The sequence below is a fragment of the Somniosus microcephalus genome, chromosome 34 (genome assembly GCF_052327205.1).
Source record: "Somniosus microcephalus isolate GS21.2 chromosome 34, FLI_Smic_1.0, whole genome shotgun sequence".
NCBI classification, from domain to species: Eukaryota; Metazoa; Chordata; class Chondrichthyes; order Squaliformes; family Somniosidae; genus Somniosus; species Somniosus microcephalus.
Genome location: NC_141020.1, coordinates 5,579,696 through 5,606,122, shown reverse-complemented (window position 1 = coordinate 5,606,122; position 26,427 = coordinate 5,579,696). Strand labels below are relative to the sequence as shown.

The 26,427-nt window shown below is 47.4% G+C and overlaps 1 protein-coding gene across 2 annotated transcripts in view; it reads left to right on the top strand.

The window, feature by feature from the left end:
- Positions 1-24,224, top strand: part of LOC147096679 (SPARC-related modular calcium-binding protein 1-like) — a 99,037-nt gene extending 74,813 nt beyond the window's left edge. For both annotated transcript variants that reach the window (XM_085973250.1, XM_085973249.1), the window contains one exon: positions 22,184-24,224. In XM_085973250.1, coding sequence (XP_085829376.1) covers positions 22,184-22,197 — 14 coding nt within the window. In that variant the 3' untranslated portion in view covers positions 22,198-24,224. The remainder of the gene's footprint in view (positions 1-22,183) is intronic.
- Positions 24,225-26,427: the final 2,203 nt, after the last annotated feature.

Sequence of the window (26,427 nt, the reverse complement as noted above, 5' to 3'; positions counted from 1 at the left end):
GTGAGAGAATGTTCGAGTAGGAGAGGGTGCACTGAGTATTGTGGGCTGATCCAGTGCTCCCAGAGGTAACTGGTGCTTGCAGGGAGCGCAGGTCGAGAAATAGGCCCGCAGTCTGTGATCTGTCGTCTATTCATTTTAATGAATGGGAAAAAAATCGCAGGTTGTGTGCCTTTAAATTACCCGACTGACGCTTGCCTTGTGTTCCAGCTCCCACTGGGTGCTTCAGATCACAAAATCACCCCCTGTAATTTCAACACAGCGCAGGAAGGATGCGCCTGTAGGATTTAGTGTTTACAGCTCAGGAGGAACAAGAGAGGAACGTCCCGAGAAGCACTGGCCATAAAATAGAGAGCCGAGAGTTTGCAAGGGTAGCAAGGAAATCAGAATTTAGTATAGGTGAAAACCAGAGCCTCTATAGATAGATAGATTCTATGGCACTATTCAAAGGGCGGCAGAGGCAATCTCTCAGTGTCATTTATAGGAACATGAGGAGGCCATTCAGCTCATCGAGCCTGCTCCGCCATTCAATTAGATCATGGCTGATCTGGTCCTCAACTCCATTCACCAATCTTGTTTCCATATCCCTTACCGAACAAAAATCTATTGATCTCAGTCCTGAAATTTTCAATTGACCCACAGCCTCAACAGCTTTTTGGGGGGGAAGAGAGTTCCAGATTTCCACTGCAAATAGATATATACAAAGACTGCGATGTACATAATGACACGTAGCCACACAGGGAAAGACTACACAGAGAATCACACACACACACCTACAAATAGACAAAAACACACACACAGTCATACACTAATCCCAGTGAAGTGCACACACAGACACACACAGTCACACACTAATCCCAGTGAAGTGCACACACACACAGTCACACACTGAAGGGAAGTAGGGAAAAACCAGGGAACTACAGGCCAGTGAGCCTAACATCAGTGGTAGGAAAATTATTGGAAAAAATTCTGAGGGACAAAATTAGTCTCCACTTGGAGAGGCAAGGATTAATCAGGGATAGTCAACATGGCTTTGTCAAGGGAAGATCATGTCTGACTAATTTGATTGAATTTTTTGAGGGGATGACTAGGTGTGTGGATGAGGGTAACGCAGTGGATGTGGTATACATGGATTTCAGTAAGGCCTTCGATAAAGTCCCGCACAGGAGACTGGTCAAGAAGGTAAGAGCCCATGGAATCCAGGGTGCCTTGGCACATTGGATACAAAACTGGCTTAGTGGCAGAAGGCAGAGGGTGATGGTCGAAGGTTGTTTTTGTGACTGGAAGCCTGTGGCCAGTGGGGTACCACAGGGATCGGTGCTGGGTCCCTTGCTGTTTGTGGTCTACATTAATGACTTGGATATGAATGTAAAAGGTATGATCAGTAAGTTCGCGGATGATACAAAAATTGGTAGGGTGGTAAATAGCGAGGAGGGTAGCCTCAGTCTGCAGGACGATATAGATGGGTTGGTCAGATGGGCGGAACAGTGGCAAATGGAATTTAACCCGGAAAAGTGCGAGGTGATGCACTTTGGGGGGACTAACAAGGCAAGGGAATACACTATGAATGGTAAGACCCTAGGCAAGACAGAGGGTCAGAGGGATCTGGGTGTGCAAGTACACAGATCCCTGAAGGCGGCGGAACAGGTGGATAAGGTGGTAAAAAAGGCATATGGGATACTTGCCTTCATTAGCCGAGGCATAGAATATAAGAGCAAGGAGGTTATGATGGAGCTGTATAAAACACTGGTTAGGCCACAGCTGGAATACTGTGTGCAGTCCTGGTCGCCACACTACAGGAAGGATGTGAACGCTTTGGAGAGGGTGCAGAGGAGATTCACCAGGATGTTACGAGGGCTGGAGCGCTTCAGCTATGAAGAGAGACTGGGCAGATTGGGTTTGTTTTCCTTGGAGCAGAGGAGGCTGAGGGGGGACATGATTGAGGTGTACAAAATTATGAGGGGCATAGATAGGATGGATATTGAGGAGCTTTTTCCCTTAGTAGAAGGGTCAATAACTAGGGGGCATAGATTCAAGGTAAAGGGCGGGAGGTTTAGAGGGGATTTGAGAAAGAACTTTTTCACCCAGAGGGTGGTTGGAGTCTGGAACTCACTGCCTGAAAGGGTCGTGGAGGCAGGAACCCTCACAACATTTAAGAAGCATTTGGATGAGCACTTGAAATGCCATAGCATACAAGGCTACGGACCAAATGCTGGAATATGGGATTAGATTAGGCAGGGCTTGATGGCCGGCGCGGACACGATGGGCCGAAGGGCCTCTATCCGTGCTGTATAACTCTATGACTCTATGACTAATCCCAGTGAAGTGCACACACACACACAGTCTCACACTAATCCCAGTGAAGTGCACACACACACAGTCACACACTAATCCCAGTGAAGTGCACACACACACAGTCACACACTAATCCCAGTGAAGTGCACACACACATCCCAGTGAAGTGCACACACACACACGGTCACACACTAATCCCAGTGAAGTGCACACACACACAGTCACACACTAATCCCAGTGAAGTGCACACACACACAGTCACACACTAATCCCAGTGAAGTGCACACACACACAGACACACACACTGAGGAATTTTAACAAATGCAATGTGTAAACATTCATGAAAACATGGGCGCCAGACAGTCAGTGAGTTCATTAGTGCTGCAACAATCTCAAGGGTTCCTGGCAAATACTGAAAATTGGAGGGGAAAAAAAGAAATGCTTTTTATTCAACCCAGATTGTAACAAAATGGTTTGCAGGTGTTTTGGGGAAGCTCTCTTTTTCAAAAGAAAATTCACGAGGAACGAGACAAAATAACACTGCAGCAGCTCTCAATCTGCACAGACCAAACATTCCTGTTTGTAGGTAAAAGGCTTACATGCCAATAGAGGTGCCATTCCGAAAATATTCCAGAGGAGCCAAACTATTTCAAAAATGCCTCAGAAGAGCCAAATTGAATTGTAATCAGCCAAGGGTTTAACTTGCGTGAGTTTGTTGGCAAGGTGGTGGGGGGAAGAGACCGTCTGACTTTAAGCATTTATAGTTGTTGATTAACCTTTAACAATATTTCCAGTCATTGTTTTTTTTGAAGATTTAATATAATTCTGATGCAACGCCAAGAAATGTACATTAAATCAGGAATTTTTAAAAATTTGCTCTTGGGATTTGTGCATCACTGGCAAGGCCACAATTATTACCCATCCCGCGTGGCCCTGAGAAAGTAATGATGGGTCCAATTCATCGTCGATGATGAGTTGGCCAATCGGAGGTGCCACATAGCAAGGGACTGGAGTCGCCTGGTAGGAGTGGCAGCTTCCCTTTACCTTTGTAGAACAATTTACAGAAAACTTTTTTTTATCCGACACCGATGGGACCGACGTGGTGCCGGTTCATCAAAAATTCCGGATAACCGAAAGCTATAGTAAAAGATACGGAGAGCTGAGAGCTCCGTATAAAGCAACAAACCCTGCTGCTTAGCAACAGGTTCAGAACAATGGCCACAAGTTCCAAGCGTCTCTGTAGCTTAGCAACCGCTGCAGCCACACCCTTGCACAGCAACAGATCGAGGAAGGCAAGTACAATATGAAGTAAAACTTACCTGAACCTACTCCTGAATTTTGCCGGTTAACTGAGATTTCCGGTTATTTAGGTGCCGGTAAATCGAAAGTTTCCTGTAGTAGCTACGGCCTAGCAACCTGGAGATGGTGGAGGTAATTTTTGACTTCTGGGCGGTAGTGTGGCAGAGTGGAGAGCCTGCCCATTGTAGAACCCCACGGGTCCCCGTCTGCAGCCTCCTGCCGCTCGCTTCCACTCCTGCCCGCCGGTCAGGCTGACCAGCTGTTGGGCGGGAGTCTGCAGCAGGTTATTTCAGTGAGGCCCTGCTGTTAAAATCAACAGGGCTTTCCATGTCCACGGCCTTGCTGGGCTTTCCCCGCACTACCGCGCTTCTCTGCCTCCACATTAATATCGGGGCCATTGTTTCCACAGATTTGTTTTGAATCCCACCCCTCCCCCACTTCAAGCGCAGGCTGTGTCCTTGGGTTCTGCTGTTCTGGACAAGATGAAATAGCTTGCCATGGTCTACATTATTGAGTCCCTTTAGAATCCTCAAAAAAAGCAACCATACCACCTCTCAACCTTCTGTTTTCCAGTGACATCATACCCAATTTACATAGTCGCTCCTCCTAATCCAATCCCTCCATCCCCGCAATCATTCTAGTTGCTCGCTTCTATATCCTTTCAATAACTGCAATAACTTTTTTGTACTGAGGCGACCAGAACTGTTGGGGAAGAAATTCCAGAGTGTGGGGCCTAGGCGGCTGAAAGCACGGCTGCCAATGGTGGGGTGGAGGGAGGTGGGAGTGCATCAGAGACTCGAGTCAGAGGAATGAAGAGATCCGGAGCGGGGGGTGGATTGGTAGGGCCGAAGGAGGTTACAGCGATAGGGAGAAACAAGGCCATGGAGGGATTTAAAGGCCAGGATGATAATTTGAGGTGTTGGGGAACCGGGAACTGTTGTAGGTTGGTGAGGATAGGGGAGATGACCAGTAGTTGAGTAAAGTTAACAGCAGGTCTCAGAAAACGTGTGACTCAAAAGATAAACTTCACCACGGGGGACTAAGGGTTAAATGACAACCAGCCACTGGTAAGACCAAAGGCCTACACACAACTTTGCATTCAGCATTGCCTGAAGTAAGTTGGGAACCCAGCTGAGGGGCTCCTCCAATCAGTCCCTTGAAGGTTGATGGGTATTCTGAAGCACAGCACAGAGCGAACAAACATTAAGTGCTAATTTATTGCAGTGAATTATTGCTTTTAATTTCATGGCTGTGATTCATCACATCAGGTGTGGTGAGGTTATCCACGGTGCCCCCGAGAATAAATACAGCTTTACGACCCAAGCAGTATTTGAGGAATGGAGGAGGAGATGAGCCTTCAGGCAGCTTATAAATCCATCCTCGCTGACAAAGCACCCCAGCACCTGTATGTGGGTGTACTGACTCTGTCTAAATCCTTCTGTGCGGACGGGGGTGAGGACAGATTCTCTAAGTTTTAACTCATTTTTTCTTATCAATAATCTCCACCAATTTTCCTCCCTCCTCTTCTAAAGGCATTGATTGCTTTCTTGTACATTTTTGTAGGTGCCAGTCATAGAATCATAGAAGGATACAGCTCAGAAGGAGGCTATTCGGCCCATCATGCCTGTGCCTGCTCTTTGAAAGAGCTACCCGATTACATAGGATTACAAAGGATATACAGCACAGAAACAGGCCATTCGGCCCAACCAGTCCGTGCCGGGGTTTATGCTCCACTCGAGCCTCCTCCTGTCTTTCCTCATCTAACTATCAGCATAACCCTGTATTCCCTTCTCCCTCATGTGCTTATCCATCCTCCCCTTAAATGCACCTATACTATTCGATTCAACCACTCCCTGTGGTAGTGAGTTCCATATTCTCGCCACTGTCTGGGTAAAGAAGTTCCTTCTGAATTCCCTATTTGATTTCTTGGTGACTATCTTATATTGATGGCCTCTAGTTTTGCTCTTCCCCGCAAGTGGAAACATTCTCTCTGTATCCACTCTATCAAAACCTTTCATAATTTTAAAGACCTCTATTAGGTCACCCCTCAGCCAAACAGACCCAGCCTGTTCATCTTTTCCTGATGTACCCTCACATTTCTGGTATCATCCTCGTAAATTTTTTTTGCACCCTCTCCAGTGCCTCTATATCCTTTTTGTAATACGGCGAGCAGAATTGTACGCAATACTCCAAGTGTGGTCTCAGGACCTCCAAAGGCACTGCACCTCCAATGAGCTACTTTTGAAGTGTCACATTTGTTATGTAGGCAAATATGGCAGCCAATTTATGCACAGCAAAGCACCACAAATAATAAGTGACCAGCTTTTTGCATCTAAGGTTCGATACAAGTTTAGCATAACTTCCCTGCTTTTCATAGAATGGTTACAACACAGAAGGAGGCCATTCTGCCCGTCAAGCCCGTGCCGGCTCTCTGCGAGAGCACTTCAGCTAGTCCCACTCCCCCGCCCTTTACCCGTAGCCCTGCAAATTTTTTTCCTTCAGTTACTTAGCCAATTCCCTTTTGAAAGCCACGATATAGTCTGCCTCCACCACCCTCTCAAGCAGTGCATTCCCGATCCTGACCACTCATTGTGTAAAAACATTTTCCCTCATGTCGCCTTTGGTTCTTCTGCCAATCACCTTAAATCTGTGTCCTCTGGTTCTCGACCCTTCCACCAATGGGAACAGTTTCTCTCTATCTACTCTGTCCAGACCCCTCGTGATTTTGAACCCCTCTATCAAATCTCCTCTCAACCTTCTCTGCTTTAAGGAGAACAACCCCAGCTTCTCTAGTCTATCCACGTAACTGAAGTCCCCCATCCCTGGAACCGTTCTTGTAAATCTTTTCTGCAACCTCTCTAAGATCTTCACACCCTTCCTAAAGTGCGGTGCCCAGAATTGGACACAATACTCCAGTTGAGGCCAGACCAGTGTTTTATAAAGGTTCATCATAACTTCCTTGCTTTTGTACTCTATGCCTCTATTTATGAAGCCCAGAATCCCATATGCTTTATTAACCGTTTTCTCAACCTGCCCTGCCACCTTCAACGATTTGTGCACATATACCCCCAGGTCTCTCTGTTCATGCACCCCCTTTAGGATTGTCCCCTTTAGTTTATATTGCCTCTCCTCGTTCTTCCTGCCAAAATGTATCACACTGCACTTTTCTGCATTAAATTTCATCTGCCACGTGTCCATCCATTTCACCAGCCTCAATTCAATCCCTCCAGAAATAAACCTTAGGGCGCGATTTTGCCGGTCCTCAGAGTGTGGGATTGGAGGCGGGACTGCTGTCAAAATCGCAAAGATTGACAGCCCGGGTAGGAAACCCGCTGTCAACCCGCCTCCAATCAATCTTCCCAAGTGTCAGGTCCCCGATTTGCGCATGGACCTGACACCTAGCGGCGGGAAGAGGATTATAGCCACTTACCTGGCTGTAAACAAGTACGTGACACTTGTTAACAGGGACTTTTTGAATTTTGCCGCTTCTGCCTCGGGTTTCCCGACGTCCGGACACCACGCCAGGTAAGTGTGGCGTGTTGTGAGTCTGCTGTAAGGTTTTTGCATTGATGACAGCTGCAGAAGTGGTGTGAAGAATCCAATGGTGCACTGGTGAGTTTCAGAGGTAAGAAAATATTGGGAAAATCATTTTTAATGCATTTACACTTTTCTGTACGTAACAGGTTTTGAATTGGCTGTATAGTCCCACCTCATTGGGAGAACCTCTCTCACCAGTGACAGATCACTTCTGTAACCTCACCTGCAGCTGCTAGCTGTTCTAGCCTAAGGAGGGAGTCACTGGAGAGCCTGGGTGCAAGAGCTAACCTGTGAACAGTCATTGTCAGTGTTTGCAGTACCTCAATGCTGTCAAACACTGAGAAATGAGCTGTCAAAGAAAAATAGTGCGTGGTCCCTTTAAGAAAACCGGCAGATGACACGTCATCAAATGACGTCAGCTGACCGGCTTCCTCTTAATTGGCCAGCAAGCCCGCAGGGCGGGCTTAACAAGGCCAATCGACGTAAAATCACGTGCGTTGGCCAGATGCATTTGGGGGCGGGACTGGAACCCGGAAACCAGCTAACCCGCTCCCAAGCCGCATGCATTGGAAAAATCGTGGCCTTAGTGTTTGGTTTGCTTTTACTTTTATGGCCTTGAACCCACAACCTTCTGACTCAGAGGAGAGTGTGCTAGCAAGTGACGCCTTAAAATTTTGCAATATTAAAAGATTAATATTAGCAAAATTGCTTGTATGCAGGCAGGAATGGGATGGAGGTTTCACTGCAGCTGTGCATGGCCCTGCCTGGCACCCGCTGGAGGGGGAGGGGCGAGGGCTGGGGGAAGTGGGCAGCATCAATACAACGACCCTTAAGGGGTCACCAGCCGCCCCGAGTCACTCCGGCCACGCACGCCAGGCGATTTCCCCCCCCCTACTGCCTGGTGGCCACCTCAGTCCCACAAATGACCCTCACTCAGTGATGGGTGCCATTTCCCTCCTTTCAATTAGTCCCACTCCCCCGCTCTTTCCCCATAGCCCTGCAAATTTTTCCCCTTCAAGTATTTATCCAATTCCCTTTGGAAAGTTATTTACTATTACCTCAGTCAGGGGGTCATTGTTTATGTGTGAGCCTTGGTAGGTTATTTGAGTGCTCTCAGCCGAGGAGTCACCAACATTTCCCTGCTTAATCTTAGGCCGATTGCAACTAAGTGCGCCGCTGACCCGACGTAGACTAGGAGTCTAACCGTGGGCCTTTAGCGTCAGCTTGGCTCGGTTGGTAGCACTGTCACCTCTGAATCTGAAGTTTGGGGATTTAAGCTCCAATCCAGGAATTGGTGACATAATCTAGGCTCACAATGCAGGGCAGTACTGAGGGAATGCTGCATTCTTGGAGGTGCCATCCTTCAGATGGGAGGTTAAACTGAGGCCCCATCTGCCTGTTCAAGCGGATGTTAAAAATCCCATGGCGCTATTTGTCCTGACTGATGCGCCTCAATGACTTCAAGACTCAAAGTTAACTGAATAAAACAAGGCTTTTATTAGCAAAGAAAAGATGCCTGTGTCTTCACCTAGCATGCTGCTGTTCTGCTGCAAGACAAGCCTGGGCTTGTCTTAAGTAGGGCCAGGTATGGGCGGAGCCGACACACAAAGGGGGCGGTGCACTATACACAATACAAGGTAAAACACCGGAGCAGGCAATACAATATATGTAGTTAACTACAGAGTCTGATGAATGACATATTTCATCACATTCACCCCTTCTACAGATTTAGTCTGTCCGGGGGTGTGATAGTCCTCTGTGACCGACGTAACGGTTGCGGTGCCGCGGGTGCCGGCTGGGTGTCCCGGGTGGTCTCCTGGGTCGCCACCGGGGTTGTTGAAGGAGTAGGTGGTGGGGGTACCGTTGGCTGGTGTTCTTCCGGGGGTGATGAAAGAATAGTGGGTGGAGTGGGTGGGTAATAGTTGTTGTGGTTGTTGTTGTTGTTGTTGTAGTCGTTGTTGCTGTTGTTACCGGCTGGGGCGAGGTCTTTTATGGACACAGTGTCCTCCCGTCCGTCGGCGTGCCGGACATACGCATATTGTGGGTTGGCGTGGAGCAGGTGCACTGGCTCCACGAGAGGGTCCGTCTTGTGGCCCCTCACATGCTTCCGCAAAAGTACCGGACCTGGGGTGGAGAGCCATGACGGTATGGATACGCCTACGGTGGATTTCCGGGGAAACACAAACATTAGCTCATGAGGCGTGACATTACTGGCGGTACACAATAGTGACCGTATTGAGTGGAGCACATCTGGGAGGACTTCCTGCCAGCGGGAGATAGGGAAGCCCTTGGTCCTTAGAGTTAGGGTGACTGCCCTCCATACTGTCCCGTTCTCTCGCTCCACCTGACCGTTACCCCGGGGGTTGTAGCTGGTGGTACGGCTCGTGGCAATCCCCTTGGACAGCATGTACTGGCGTAGCTCTTCACTCATGAAGGACGCCCCCCTATCCGTGTGGATATAGCTTGGCATACCGAACAGGCAGAACAGGCTGTTGAGGCATTTAATGACCGTGGCGCTGGTCATGTCTGGGCAGGGGAAGGCGAATGGGAAACGGGAGTATTCGTCCACAATGTTCAGGAAGTAAACATTGCGGTCGACGGATGGGAGGGGGCCCTTGAAATCCAAGCTAAGCCGCTCAAAGGGCCGTGTAGCTTTGATTAGGTGGGCTCCATCAGGGCGGTAGAACCGAGGCTTGCACTCAGCGCAAGTGCGGCAGTTCCTGGTCAGGGACCGAACGTCCTCAAGCGAGTAGGGTAAGTTGCGGGACTTTATGAAGTGGAACAGCCGTGTGACCCCTGGGTGGCAGAGGTCGTTGTGGAGGGTCTGTAGCTGATCCCCGGTGGCGTTGGCACACATCCCTCGTGAGAGGGCGTCGGGGGATTCGTTAAGGGCCCCCGGCCGGTATATGATGTCGTACTCGAAGGTGGAGAGCTCGATCCGCCACCTAAGAATCTTATCATTTTTAATCTTCCCCCTCTGTTTATTATTGAACATAAACGCTACCGACCGCTGGTCGGTAAGTAGGGTGAAGCGTTTGCCGGCTAGGTAGTGCCGCCAGTGGCGCACTGCCTCCACGATGGCTTGGGCCTCCTTTTCCACGGAGGAGTGTCTGATCTCGGGCCCCTGGAGGGTCCTCGAGAAGAAAGCTACGGGCCGCCCCGCCTGGTTGAGGGTGGCCGCCAAGGCAAAGTCAGACGCATCACTTTCTACTTGAAAGGGAGTGTTCTCGTCCACTGCCTGTAGCGTGGCCCGCTCAATATCCTGCTTAATGCTTTTGAAGGCAGCATGGGCCTCAGCAGAGAGCGGGAAAGAGGATGCTTTCAAGAGGGGGCGGGCTTTATCGGAGTAGTTGGGGACCCATTGGGCATAATACGAGAATAACCCCAGGCACCTTTTCAGGGCTTTGGGAGTGTTGGGCAGGGGCAGCTCCCGTAGGTGGCGCAATCGGTCGGGGTCTGGTCCGATTTCCCCATTCTCCACCACGCTGCCTAGTATGCAGAGGCGCGTGGTGTTGAAAACGCACTTGTCCTTGTTAAGTCTGTGTGTTCCAGTTGTATTAAGATTAATTACTGACACAGACTACAAGAATAAATTCAACAGGTCTTTACTAGTTGGAGGTCAGGACTATACTAAATACAATATCACTACACGGTACTTATATACCGGTGGTCACCACCGGTATTACGTATACAGCAGCCAGAGAAAGTAGTACATCTCTTAAGGTGGAACAGGCTTAAGTTCTCTTAAGGTGGAACAGGTTACATACACCACAGTCCTCGTTGTAGGTGAGGTTGAGTTTTTGTGCGGTTTTCAGAAACCTCGCGAGGTTTGAGTCGTGGTCCTGTTGGTTGTGGCCGCAGATGGTGACGTTGTCGAGATAGGGGAAGGTTGCCTGCAAGTGGTGGTCATCGACCATGCGGTCCATCTCCCTCTGAAAGACCGAGACCCCATTCGTCACCCCAAAGGGGACTCTGAGGAACTGGTAGAGGCGTCCGTTTGCCTCGAAGGCGGTGTACGAACGGTCCTCTGGTCTGATAGGGAGCTGGTGATACGCTGACTTGAGGTCGATGGTGGAGAACACCCGGTATTGGGCGATTTGGTTCACCATCTCGGATATGCGGGGTAGCGGGTAGGCGTCTAGTTGGGTGTAGATGTTGACTGTTTGATTATAGTCAATCACCATCCGCTTCTTCTCGCTACCCCTCACCACCACCACTTGGGCGCGCCACGGGCTGTTGCTGCGTTCAATAATGCGCTCCCTCAGGAGCCTGTCTACCTCGGTCGCGATAAACCGCCTGTCCTCCCAGCTGTACCTCCTGCTTTTGGTCGCTATTGGCCGGCAGTTAGGGGTAAGGTTCGCGAATAGCGAAGGCGGCTTTACCTTCAGGGTAGCCAGACCGCACACTGTGAGGGGCGGCTGGGTCCCACCGAAATTGAGCGTGATGCTTTGGTGGTGGCACTGAAAATCCAGGCCCAAGATCACGCTCACACATAAATCCTTCATAATTAACAGTTTAAAATTATTATATACAGTGCCTTTAACGGACAATCGTACTGCGCAGTAACCCGCAATAGTCAATATCTGGGTTTTGTCGGCCATAGAGATCCTGCCCTGAGTAGGGACTATAGTTAGAGAGAGTCGTTGTACCAGATCAGGGTGAATGAAGCTCTCCGTGCTCCCGCTGTCAATTAAACATTTAACCTTGCACCCGTTTACCTCGATGTCCACCATCGATTTGGATAGTGGGTGCGGTCTGGACTGGTCCACTGTGATCGACGCCACTGTAGGGCCCTGATCGGGACAAGATGGTGGGCCACACGAGGCCGGGTAAGATGGCGTCCACGATGTCTGCTCGCGAGATGGCGGACCCCACGAGGTTGGACAAGATGGCTGCTCCCACGGCGCGCACGCAGCGGTGGCGGTTTTGCCTGCGGGGTTCCCTCTGCACACCTTCCCAAAGTGCCCCTTCTTACCGCACTTACAGCAGGTGGTGCCTTTCGCCGGGCACAGGTTCCTGGTGTGCTTCGGTTGCCCGCAGAAGTAGCATTTGGGGCCCCGATGCGTCGCGGCGGTCGTAGGGCTTCTGGGGGGAGAGCAGGGCCCCGACGGTGTTGGGCTACCGGGCGGGGAAGCAGAGGCGGCGTGGGCTGCGCGGCCTGACGAGTAGGAGTCAGAGTTCTTCTGAGCCACATCCAGCGATCGCGCTGTCTCCACAGCCTGTGTCAGATCTAGGCCCGTTTTCTCTAGCAGTCTCTGCCGGATGTAATTAGAGCTAAGGCCTGCGATAAAGGCATCCCGAATAAGCTCGTCTGTGTATACCGTGGCTTTCACGTCTTTGCATTTGCAGTCTTTGCCAAGCACTTTTAGGGTGACTAGAAAGTCCTCTAGTGACTCTCCGGGTCGCTGTGTGCAGGTAGCAAGCAGGTGCCTGGCGTACACCTCGTTGGTAGGCCGCTGATAGTGGGCCTTTAGAATGTTGCAGGCATCCCGGTAGGTGGCGGCGTCTTGGATGAGTGGAAAAACCCGGTGGCTTACCCGATTCTGCAGGATCCCGAGTTTCACATCTCCAGTGGCTTTAGAGGCTGTGACGGCTTCGGAGTTGGCCATAAAGAATTCCAAGCACTGGAACCAGTGTCCAAACCGTGCCGATGCATCCGAAGCATGCGGGTCCAAATCCAAGCGTTCCGGTTTCAAAAGTTGATCCATCGTTAAAGTTTGCTAATAAAATTGGTGCGCCTCAATGACTTCAAGACTCAAAGTTAACTGAATAAAACAAGGCTTTTATTAGCAAAGAAAAGATGCCTGTGTCTTCACCTAGCATGCTGCTGTTCTGCTGCAAGACAAGCCTGGGCTTGTCTTAAGTAGGGCCAGGTATGGGCGGAGCCGACACACAAAGGGGGCGGTGCACTATACACAATACAAGGTAAAACACCGGAGCAGGCAATACAATATATGTAGTTAACTACAGAGTCTGATGAATGACATATTTCATCACACTGACCAACTTAATCCCTCAACTAACATCACCAAAAATAGATTAAACTGGTCATTCAGCTCATTGATCTTTATGGGATCTTTTTTGTGCAACTTTGCTGCAGCATTTGCCAATATAGAAACCGTGACTGCATTTCAAAACTGATAGATGGTATGTGAAGCACTTTGGGACACCCGGAGAGATATGGGATGAGCTATATAAATGTAAATTCTCTCTTTTCTGGTATTTATGACTCAGCTACTCAGAGAATAAACTTGCTGAGTTCATGTTTTTGCTGATAGTGTTTCTCCGTTGCTATGATAACCTCTCCCTGCTATGTACTATGTTCCTGAAAATCAGTGCATGAGGAGCAAGGGTCAAGAATATGAATGCACAACTTGCGCTTATCTGGCCAGAGGCAAGTTGAAGCCACATACAACTAGGCTTGGCTGAATCAGCACCCAACACGTAAAGGTCTCCATTGTTGGGTAGTTCCTGCTAGCTTCACTATCGAAGCACTGGAAACCCAACTAAAGATTGATGCGGGTGATACTAGCCGATGAATGATTGATACCCTCGTACAACTTTCCTTCATCCACTATAACAGCTACGCAACAATAGGAGACGGAGCAAAGTCGTATGAGTGCTCGTCCACTAATATCACCAAAAGTAACTTTTAGCTTTTGTTTATTTGAGGATGAATTTTTGTGCGCATTTGGGGTAAAGATCATTGCTGACCTACACTGACTCCCTGTCCCCCAGTGCATCGAGTTCAAATTTCTTCACAGCCTCACCCTACCTTTGAAAGCACCTTCAGCCTTATGCTCTCTTCAACTCCCTTTATTCCTTTGATTCTGGTTTTCTGTATGTTGCCCCCTCCCTTTCACTCCACCATTGGTGATGGAGCCTTCATCTGCCTTGACACGATCTCGTGAACATCATTCCTCCATCTCTGACCTCTTGTGCATTTGCTCCACCATTGGCGGCCGTGCCATCAGCCATCCAGGCACCACGCTCTGAAATGATCTCCCTAAAGCTCTCTTCACCTCACTCTCCTCATTTAAGACCCTCCTTAAAACCCACCTCTGAGCAAGCTTATCGTCACACCTGCTCATATCGACTTCTTTGGCTCAGTGTCTATTTTTGTCCGATTGCGCCTCTGTGAAGTGTCTTGGGACATTTTTCTACATTAAAAGGTGCTATTTAAATGCAAAGTTTTTGTTATTATCTTCTTCTCCCTCTACCCTTAAAAGCCTCTTAAAACCCAGGTTTTCAACCTAGCTTTCGATCATCCCTCCTAACTCTCCCACCATTGCTGGGCATTTCATATGAATCTTCTTTGAAAAGTGCTTGGTATGTTTTTCTGCATTGAAGGCGCTATATAAATGCAAGCTGCTATTGTTGAAACGACATCAGTGCTAAGGAATGGAACACTTTTAGTATCTGAAGTTGGCATTAATGATTTGGGATCATCACCGAGCTGCCAGAGGAGAGTTTTGTCCTAGTGGTTGGTGCTTGGTTCAAACGTGGGTCACAGAAGTGAACCCTGTATTGAGCCAAGCTCTTCCTGTCCCGTTCTGTACGTTCTGTCTTGGATTCAGCGGTTGAGATCTAGATTAAAGTGCAATGATTTTGATTCAATTTATACTATGTTTAAAAAATCTGAACAGAGAACAGATTGCTTGTTTCGCCAACATTTTTAATAATTTGTATTATTTTTAGCTCAAAATGGCATCTCTGATCAATGCACTGCTTCACATGGAGCGTTAATTGGTAGCAAAACCTGTCAAGACAATGATAGACCAAGTCCTACTCACTAAAGGTTCATCAACATGGACGTTGATGCACCATGCCTGGTAGCACATTGATTCATTGTTTGAATTATTCTATTTGTGTTGGCAAATATGTATTTAATTGCTAATTCGAACAGGTTTGGGGCATGTCGCTATGAAAGCTAAAAGAGGACCTAGAAATGCTGTGGGGCATAGCACTTCAGTACTCACATTGATGCATCCTTAATACAATCCAGCCTGATCAGACGCTATAAGCTTGGTGTAGTTACTGAACCTGGCAGTGCGAGGGAGCTGAATTAACATCAGTAGAGATACAGGCAAATATTCAGCTTCAACTATATGGGCAGGATTTTCATTGGGCCGTGGAGGCGGGATTGGAGGCGTGTGAGGGGTTAAAATCACGAAATCGGGGGGCACGAACCCATCCCGCCCCCAACCCGCCTCCATGCCAGTTTCAAAGGAGGCGGATACCCGACCTGTGCTGGGAGCCGCCTCCCCGTGGCGGGAAGGGGATTAGTGCCAATTAACTGCCTGTTAACAGGTAGTTAACAGGCAGTTTTTAAGCCTAATCCCTATTTTTATTCCTGAAGTGTGGGATTCCCGATGGCTCCAAACCACGCCAAGTTAGCGAGGCGGACTGTCGGGCTGAAGGACTTGGAGGGTTCGAGATGTCCGGTGTTCAGGTGAGTGATGGGTGCATGAGTGCGTTTGGTGTGTGTAAAGTGTTTAAAGAAGTTGAATTACTTTTACTTACCTTTACAGCCTTCCTTCCTTCAGGTCTCGGGAGTCCCTCATCTCACCGGCACAGAAAGCAGAATGGCCGCGAGCTGTCAAAAGTTGCAGCATTCAGCTTTCTGTTCTGGAGAGATCTCTAAATCAGCCTGAGAGGAAGGAATTAACTTAGTGTACAGATTGTCAGTGTTTGACAGCTTCACAGAGCTGTCAAACGCTGATATTTCATCTGTCAAAAGCTCTTGACAGATGAAATGTCAATCTGTGACGTCACCTGTTGCCGGGTGGCCCTTAATTGGCCTGCTGAGCCCGCTGGGCGGGCTCAACAAGGTCAATCAAGTGAAAATCAAGTGGGTTGGCCACAACTCGATGGAGGCGGGACTACAACCCCAAAAGTTGTAGTCACACCTCCAGTATCAAAATCCAGGCCTATGTGTTCATTCAGCTTTCTCAGACCACCTGGCTCAACGGCACATTTCTCCAGATGATGCCACCAGAGGTTGTGCTTAAATGACACTCAAGGAGAGACCCTTCTCAGAGGTGCCATCTTTCAGATGAAATATTAAATTGAGGCCCCGTCTGCCCCCTCAGGTGCACGTAAATCCCATGTCACTATTCAAAGAAGAGCAGGGGAGTTCTCCCCGGTGTCCTGGGGCCAATATTTATCCCTCAACCAACATCACTAAAACAGATTATCTGGTCATTATCACATTGCTGTTTGTGAGATCTTGCTGTGCGCAAATTGGCTGCCGTGTTTCCTATATTACAAAAGTGACTACACTTCAAAAGTACTTCATTGGCTGTAAAGCGCTTTGGGACATCCTGAGGTTGTGAAATGTGCTATAGAAATGCAAGTCTTTCTTTTATGGGACACGAACGCCTCATACGTCTATCTGAAGTTCCTCACTGCTATTTTGAGGCGTTAACCCATTTACCGGAAACTCTCGTTTAAACGGCACCTAAATATCCGGAATTCTCTATTAACCGGCAAAATTCATACTCCGAAAACAACACCCCAATAACCAGCAATGTTGCCGAGTCCGAGTCTCCCGCGGTGGCCGAGTTAGTCAGTGGGGGTAGTTCTCCAAACTGCCACTACTCGGCTTCTTGGCGCTGTCGGGAGTCCGAACACCTCAATAACAGGAGTCTGACTCTCCCGCGCTCTATACAGTCGTTTACTGTAAGTTTTGTTTTACTGTTAAGTAATTAGAGTTATGGATTACCCTCAACTGGCAGTATTGTACTTAATCAAGCATCTTCCACCATCCATTTAACACAACATTCTGTAGGTGAGTACCCAATTACTGTATACTGCACATTTCTTGATTTTTTACATTTTTGTTTGTTAAAAATAGCCTCGGTAGATAACCCTCTCCGTCATCCGGAATTTTTAATCAACCGGCACCATCCCGGTCCCGTCGGTGCCGGATACCGAAGAGTTTCCTGTACTTCAAACGGTTCAACACCTTCCCTAAAACACTGGAGGAATTTCAGATCCGTGTTCACAGGCTGCTATCCCACAGGCCACTATCTATGTTTAAAATAAAAATACCTACTTCCTAACGGCCGACTTCCCAGTCGGAACTGCAATTCCTAAGCTCGGAGGGTGAGTCAAGGCTTTTCATCATCAGCCTTGGACGACCAACACTGCCTCACTGCTCCACTAAAGGCCATGGAGGGTCATTGGTTTCGATGAAATGATGGGAGCACTGGTCTTAGAGATATTCCTAAACAGATAGGAACAAAAAGATGTTTAAGTTATTGAAAGGTTGCGATTCATGCTCCATCAAGCATGAAAGATCCACAATTCATTCACAAAGAGCTAAGTTATCTCTAACTAACCACCAATACTGGGAGGTGCTTTTTTTTTGTGGAACCAAAGGAGGGCCAAGGCACAACGTGTAGATCACCTCCTAGGTTGAAAAGATTACAAGAGAAGGCAAGATAAGTTGAGAAGTGGTGTTTAGGTGATGCCAAATGTGGGTTTTAAAAGCCTGTAGATTGTAGGATATTTGGGTAATTGTGTATAATATATACTACAATGTTAATCTTTCTTAATCTACCCAAGTGCAAACTAATCCCCTTGTACCTTACTGTCAATGATGCAATTGTATTATTCTCTACGATTTATATTTTAAAGCTTTATGGCTTTCGTGCAACACACTTTCAGCTCCTTTTTGTTCTTTGCCTGTCTTCTCGTACGCCTCTCCTTTTCTGAAGCTTGGAACTTGTGCGAGGTGCGGTTCCACAGTCATCTAGAGCTGTTTTTGTACTATGCGGGATCCATGCTAGTACCAATAGTTCCCAACACATGGGTTTCACACAGCTGGTGACGGCCCGAAGGTAAACCCGCTGGTCAACTTAGCGAATTCCAGCCGATTTCCCTTTGGGCCGTAGCCAGTGGTTGCAGACTCTTTTGTTGGAAACCGGCGGCACTGACAGGGGCTCACATTGTATAAAGGCAGCTTAATGCCTGATCCAAGTGGCTGCTCTTTGAATACAAACCATGACAGTGAACCTCTGCAGGCCATTCGGCTATGATGCCGATTGATAGAGCTTCTTTAACATAGTAAAACGTCTCGAGACACTTCCCAGGAGTGTAATCAGACAAAGATTGACACCGAGCCAAAGAAGGAGACAATAGCTTGATCAAAGAGGTAGGTTTTATGCAGGGTCTTAAAGGAGGAGAGATCGAGGTTTAGGTAGGGAATTCTGGAGTTTAATGCCTAGGGCATTTGATTCTCTTCTCTTCTTAGGCAGTCCCTCGGAACCGAGGGTGACTTGCTTCCACATTAAAAATGAGTTCTCAGGTGACTGATGAGTCCAATGTGGGACCTACAGTCTCTGTCACAGGAGGGGCAGACGGTGGTTGAAGGGGCGGGTGGGTGGGGTGCTTGGGTTGACGTGCGCTCCTTGCGCTTGGCTTCCGCTTGCTCCCGGCAAAGAGACTCGAGGTGTTCGGCGCCTTCCCGGATGCTTCTCCTCCACTTTGTGCGGTCTTGGGCCAGGGATTCCCAGGTGTCGGTAGGAATGTTACACTTTTTTTCAAGGAGGCTTTGAGGGTGTCCTTGAAGCGTTTCCTCTGCCCACCTGGGGCTCTCTTGCCGTGTCGGAGTTCCGAGTAGAACGCTTGTTTTGGGAGTCTCGTATCGGGCATGCGAACAATGTGACCCGTCCATCGGAGCTGATCGAGCGTGGTCAAAGCTTCGATGCTGGGGATGTTGGCCTGAGCAAGAACACTGACGTTGGCGCGCCTATCCTGCCAATGGATTTGCAGGATCTTGCGGAGGTAGCGTTGATGTAACCTCTCCAGGGCTTTGCGGTGCCTGCTGTACATGGTCCATGTCTCTGAAGCATACAGACGCCAATGGTGGGGTGAAGGAAGTGGGGGGGATGGACAAGAGGCCAGAGTTGGAGGAACGCAGAAGTCTCGAAGGGCTGGAGGAGGTTACAGAGATGGGAAAGTGGTGGGGTGGGGTGGCCGAGGATGAAAATTTTAAAATGGAGATGTTTGAGGACAATGAGCCTCTGTATGTCAGCAAGCACAGGGATAACGGGTGAAGTGGACTTTCTTAATCTGCATGACTCGCTACTACACAATGCAATGGACTTATCTATAGGGGGCTCCTTCACCACTGACAACTATCATTAGAATTGCCATTATATTGAGACCATAATGATGAGAAAATACAATAGTAAGTTAAGTCTGTGAACTTCAGCTTCCCGTGTCTTGTTTATGATTCGATGAGACTCGCGATCAAATCACATCCTTATAATTAACTCCTGCAGTCCATGATTATTATAAAAGCATTTTACAAAGTGTCTTGTGGATTGCGCTTCACTTAATTGATGATTCCCTGTGGCAATTAATTTCACTGAAGCCAATTACCACATTCCTGGGCAATTAAATCAACATCAACACCTATGGCATTGAAATCCCAAAATTTACCTTAAAAGAATTTCAGGCCCTGGGAAAATCACTCCGATAAAATGGAAGTACTGAGTGGGACTGACCATTTCTCTTTCGGTGACGCATCATTAAATCTAGAAGTGCTTTTTTCTGACACCAGTGCAGTTGGGCTCCTGAAGTGTGGGTCCTCCATAACTAGCTCCAAGTCAAATGCACTCGCCAAGACCAGTGTCCCACCAGACCCATTAAAACAAGTCTTCCCAGTGGCTTCTGTTAACTTGCAGCAGCCTTTGCGAGATTCTGCATTCAAAAACCTGGAAAGAAGAAAGAGGAAAAAAAACTAACATTTATATAGTGTCTTTCATGACCTCAGGACATCCCAATGCACTTTACAGCATATTAAATACTTTTGAAGTGTATTCACTGTTGTAAAGTAGTAGGTGCGGCAGCCAATTTGTGCATAGCAAGGTCCCACAACACAGCAATGCGATAAATATTGGCCAGGACACCGGGGATAACTCCCCTGCTGTTCTTCGAAATAGTGCCGCAGGATCTTGTACATCCACCTGAGATGGCAGACGGGGCCTTGGTTTAACGTCTCATCTGAAAGACGGCACCTCTGACAGTGCGGTACTCTCCTAACGACTGCACTGGAGTGTCAGCCTAGATTTTGTGCACAAGTCTTTGGAGTGGGACTTGAATCTACAAACTTCTGATTCAGAGGCGACTGTGCTACCAAATAAGCCACGGCTAACATGGCTATTTAAGGCTGCATTTGCACTACAGCTGCACTGTTGGTGCGAGCTGCATTTGCTTTGAACTAAAGTTTTCTTGTAGGCGTCCAGCCTGATACCGAGGAAGATAGTAGGGAAAATCAGATAGGTAATTTGGAAGAATGACATACGGATAAGAAGGCCAAGGTATTCCTCTGTGGGGGGAATCCCACTGGAAATATGGTGGGAAGGGCTTTACACATGTCTGTCTGACCCAGGTGGATTTTCCACGATCCAGCCTTAAGAACATAAGAATTAGGAGCAGGAGTGGTCCATACGGCCCCTTGAGCCTGCTCCACCATTTAATAAGATAATGGCTGAACTGTAAGCACTAGTACTTCAGCCTTGTATTGTACAGTTCGAAGTGTTCTCTGCACAGGTTTAGAAGGTCAGAGTCTTTAATTGCACGGCTGGGTGTTTAAAATTTTGCATACCCACCATTTACTGAAATCCTAGTGATAACACAGATGTGGGGTTAGGGTAAATTCGGTGCTCCCACACTCACAATCTCACCACCAATCAGTGCTTGCTTTGAGTACGGCCTCCCCGAATTTACCCTTTTTTGTTCATTTTTCATTATGAGATGAGTTTCCTCTTCAGTCACCGAGTACTGTGTTCTCTCTCTTTCTCACTCACTCTCTCTTTTTCACCTCCTAGTGGGTGGCTCAATGTAATAATGGAGTTTAGCACTTGGCATCATCTCGTGCCAAATGAGCCCCTAGTACGCTAAGTGTTTCTACATAGTTCAAAATAACTTTGCAATAAACGTTAATACACTGGAATCCTAATAAAGTTAGAGCAAGTTTGCCAAGAAATGTCAGGCTTCAGTGGAGAATTCCATAAACCAGCATTTTATACTGCCAGTGTGTACCGCAGGCCATTCAATCATTCATTCAGCTAGTCAGTCTAAAGAAAAACAGGAAATACTGAACTAAAATATATTTATTGCACATAAATTATTACATTTCTCAAATGTGGTGCTGTCTTCAGGGGAGTCTGACAATGACCTCACTGTATTTAGTGTGCTGCAAGTTTTAAAAATCATTAAAGGCACATTCTACAATTTAAGCAGCACTCCCCACTTAGACAAGCACCTCAGAGGGCTTCACATGGGGCAGATCTGGCCACCCAGGAGGGATTCTACTGGGAGACTGAAGGCATATTCAAAGAGGTAGATATTTAGGAGGCTTTTGATAGCAGGTAGAGAGGTAACAGGGGAAAAGTGTTTTTTTGGCATACATTATATATTTATACATTGAATGTGAATAGAACGGACTTTAATCCATTGGCATTATATACAATGGGAGTTAATGGGAAAGGCTTTGGTCCATTGGAATTCTATCCAATGGGAGTGAATGGGAAAGAGTTTGGTTCATTGAATTCTATACAATGGGAGTGAATTTTGGTACATTGGGATTCTATAGATTGGAAGTGAATATGTTGGGACTAACTTGGAAGTGGGTTAGTCCATTGCAATTCTATACAATGGAAGTGACTGGGAAAGAAAGTGGTCAATTAGAATTGGTTTGATCTATTGGGGTCCTAGATTGGGAGGGAATGAGAAGGGGTTTGGTCCATTTTAATTCTATACATTGGGAGTGAATGGGAGGTGGATCAGATATTTCATCTACCTTATTCTAGATGATCAAGTATCTATTTGTCTACAAGGCGATTGCCAGGCATTTCTCTGTATGGAGAAAGAGACCAGTCACTTGTGATGCACCTGCCAATCACTGGCCAAGAGGAAGCCTGATAGCAGCTTAGCTGCCCTGCTATTTCAGGCTGGGGAGTATGAGTCCACGGCAGAGGAAGGAAAAATAGTAAAATAAAATAAATTCTCTAAAATGTTCATTTTTAAAATCTTTTTACAGCAAACAAGCCATGAAAAAGGAGCTTGAGCGAGCGGGAATCCAGTAACGGTCCTACAACAGAGCAGCTGGATTAGAGCACTTCAATCACACCTTCCCTTGGCAGATATTTGCACTGTGAATTGTAGAATGATTGTAAAAAGAGTTTATAGATTGTAAAACAGCCATAGATATGTAACCCAGCCTCGTTGGCTGCTGAATTGTAAGATACTGGTATACTTGAGGCATTGCTGCTAACATAGTTTAGAGAAAACTGCATGTAGTTAACATACAATGTATGTGTTTTTGTATTTCTGCTAAAGCTTCTAGTTCATTGTCAGCAGTTTCTTTGTCGACTTATAGGCTGAAAATACAAAAAGAAGCAGAAAGAATATTGAATCTAAAGACTGAACCATAGCGATACATTTACCTTGCGACTGTTTACTGTGGTGACTTGTCAATCTGAAAAGGTGTTAATCCACAAATTTAAAAAAAGTTAAATATATAGAATTCCCAGGTGGCTCCAGTTCAACTAATTTCCTAGTACAACTAGGAAGCCTTACATTCAACTGGCATTCACTTCCAGGTCAAGTGTCTGTTCTCAGCCTAGATTGAATAGAAGAAACGTGAGTAGGGGATTGATTCCCTTACCGCATCCCTCAGGTACACCTCCCAATAGATCAAGTGAAGAGCTGAATTGTTAGTATCCATGGAGATATCCATGAGCTGGACTATCTGGCAAACTGATTGATAAAGAGGCACTGGGAGAAGGGATAAGCTAGGAGAGGAAATGGGCCAGTTCCGAACTACAGTAAAGGAACATCCTAAAAGATTCCTCTTCATTAAGTTGAGCAGCAACAATTGTTATTCTCTTTTGTGTTTGTAGCTTTTTTCCGCCTCTAGTTTCCTCCCATCTTCTCCTGAAGGCAGTGACTCCTTGTTGAGTCATGTTACCCTTGGGACTGGGTGCACCTCTGGTACCTCACCCAAGCGGCAATTATTTTAGTGTGAACCTATTCAGCCATGAAGGAAAGCATCACAGCCGAGCCCGATCCTCGCTCAATATTCTCCCACTTGCACTTTCCAGCAAGAGTCACTGGTTATCAATAAGGAGCTAGTATTGTGGCTAATTTTTTCCCTCTTCCTGTCTCCACTAGAGGTCCTATTGCACTCTTATCTGAGGTCGGCTAACTTAGTACCAACTGGGGATTTAACCTTGTATAAAACACTAGCCAAGCTGTTTTAGTGCAGCTATAGCACTGGCATCTACCCGACAACTTGTAAAATTGCCCACGTATGTACACCCACAAAAAAGCAAGACAAATTACCGCACTATCAGCCTCCCTGTAAAGTCTGTGGGTTGTTTAGTTAATTAATACACAGACTACCAGAGTAACTTAAAACAGGACTTTACTATTCGAAGGTCAGGGCGAATCTGCCCAATAAATCCTGACACAGCACTTATATACCGGTGTGGTCACCGTCGGTATTACAGTATACAGAAGCCAACAAAGTAGTGCAACACCTAAAGTAGTTCTCTTAAAGGTGGACGGTTACATACACTACAATCCTCCCTTTTTAAGCTTACAACATACTGATTCCCCATTAAACATACATTATAACATATATACAACTTTATGCAAGACAGTTCACAGATTCAGTCTCTCTGGAGGTTTCCGGACTCTGTCCGGATAACGCCTCGGTGGTGTCGTAACTCCCGGCGGGGTAGTAGGTGCTTCTGGCAAGGTCGATTCGGCTTGAAGGACAGTGTCAGGTTCATCTGATTCCAGTATTACCAGATCGGAGGTAGGTGTTCTGGGTATCTCTGTCTCAACATTAACCGTGTAAGGTGGTGGAGTAGGTTGGCCATTTGTGGCTGACCCTATGATCTGGTCAACATGGCGCCTTATTATACTGTCCCCAATGTCCACCGTATACATCAACGGCCCTAGCCTTTTTCCAATAGTTCCAGACTGCCATTTCTCGGTACGGTAGTCCCGGGCCAAAACTTGTTGACCTATCTGAAAAGATCTAGTTGGCCTTTCATTCATGCCCTGGAATTGCCGGTTCTCTACGTCCCTTCTGACGTTTGGCTTAAGCAAATCCAGCCGGCATCTTAGTCGTCTATTAAAAAACATCATGGCGGGAGTTTGATTTGTGACCGCATGTGTTGCATTCCTGTACGCCAACAAGAAGCTATCCACCTTATGTTGTAAGTTAATGGCTTCATTACCCATGGCCTTTATGGCCTTCTTGAAGGTCTGGACAAACCTTTCAGCCAATCCATTGGAGGCGGGATGGTATGGGGCTGACGTGTAGTGCTTAACCCCATTGCTCTTTAAGAATTTCTTGAATTCTTCGGACACAAATTGCGGTCCATTATCAGAACAGATCTGTTCCGGCAGCCCATTCCTAGCAAACATGGTCCTTAACACTGTGATGGTTTTTTCCGTGGTGGTGGTGGACATCTTTATTACCTCCGGCCACTTGGAGTGTGCATCCACCGCTATTAGAAACATTGAGTCCATAAATGGACCAGCAAAGTCGATGTGTACCCTTTGCCAAGGAGATGAGGGCCACTCCCATGGATGCAGAGGAGCCTGTGGTGGCGCGTTTTGGACCTTCTGGCATCCTAGACAGCTCTTAGTGATTTCTTCGATGTCCCCATCAATGCCTGGCCACCACACAAACGCTCTTGCTAGGTTCTTCATTTTCACTCCACCCAGATGTCCCTCGTGCAGCTCCTTTAACACCTTCTGTTGAAGTTTGGGTGGAATCACCACTCTAGATCCACACATCAGGGTTCCTCGACACACTGACAGCTGTTCTTTTCTCTGCGAAAATGCTGGCAGCGTTGGTTCGCCCTGTGCTGGCCATCCCTCCACCGTTAAATCATAGACTCGAGAGAGAGTCGGGTCATTTCTTGTTTCGTTTTCGATCATCGAATTTGTTACTGGTAGACATTCCACTATGGATGAGTGGAACATCTCTACCGGGTCCACTGTAGTCGCTTCTTCTACTATCGGCAATGGCAAGCGCGATAACCCATCAGCATTTCCATGCTGTTTGGACCTTTTGTATTCGATGTCATATTGGTGTGCCCCAAGTAACACGGACCACCTCTGTAACCTTTGCGCTGTCATGGTGGAAACGGCCTTGTTAGGGTTGAATATGGACACCAACGGCTGGTGGTCTGTCAGTAATGTGAACTTCTTGCCCTGCAGATAATGATTGAATTTCCTTACGCCCCACACAAGGCTGAGGGCCTCCCTATCTATTTGAGCATAATTTCGCTCCGCGGAGGTCAATGATCGGGACGCGAATGCCACTGGCCTTTCCGAGCCATTTGGTAACTTGTGTGAAAGTACTGCTCCAATTCCATAGGGGGAAGCATCACAAGCTAGACGAAGAGGTAACGTTGGGTTGAAATGAGCCAACACTTCTTCAGAGGTAATCAACGCCTTGCTTCTGCGAAAGGCCTTTTTACATTCCTCACTCCACTTCCATGGTACTTCTTTCCGCAACAGAGCATTCAGCGGATGCAGCACCGTGGATAGATTCGGCAGAAACTTGTGATAATAATTAATCAACCCCAAGAATGATCTTAACTGTGATACGTTTTCCGGAGCGGGGGCCTTCACGACAGCTTCTATCTTGTCAGGTGACTTGTGCAGCCCCTCTCGGTCAATGACATGACCGCAGTACGAGATCCGTTTTTGGAAGAACTCACATTTCTTGCGATTAACTCGAAGGCCATATTCCTTCAACCTGGTGAGCACCAGTTTCAAATTTGTGAGGTGTTCTTCCTCGTCTTCTCCCGTAATCAGGATATCGTCTAAGTAACACTGCGTGCTTGGAATTCCTTGTAATACCTGCTCCATGGCCCTCTGCCAAATTGCTGGAGCCGAAGCTACCCCAAAAACCAGTCTATTATAACGATACAAGCCTCTGTGTGTGTTGATGGTGAGGTACTGACGCGACTCTTCCTCGACTTCCATTTGTAAGTATGCCTGTGCCAGGTCTATCTTGGTGAAGTGTTTCCCTCCAGCCAACGAAGCAAAGATATCTTCAATCCGCGGAAGCGGGTATTGTACCGTGTGAAGTACCGGATTCACTGTGATCTTGAAGTCTCCGCAGATGCGGACCTTCCCCGGTCCCCCTGGCTTGTTACTTGGTGAAGACTTCATGACGGGAACAATGGGTGTGGCCCACTCACTCCAGTCCACTCTTGACAGTACCCCTGATCGTTCAAGTTCTTCCAGTTCTGC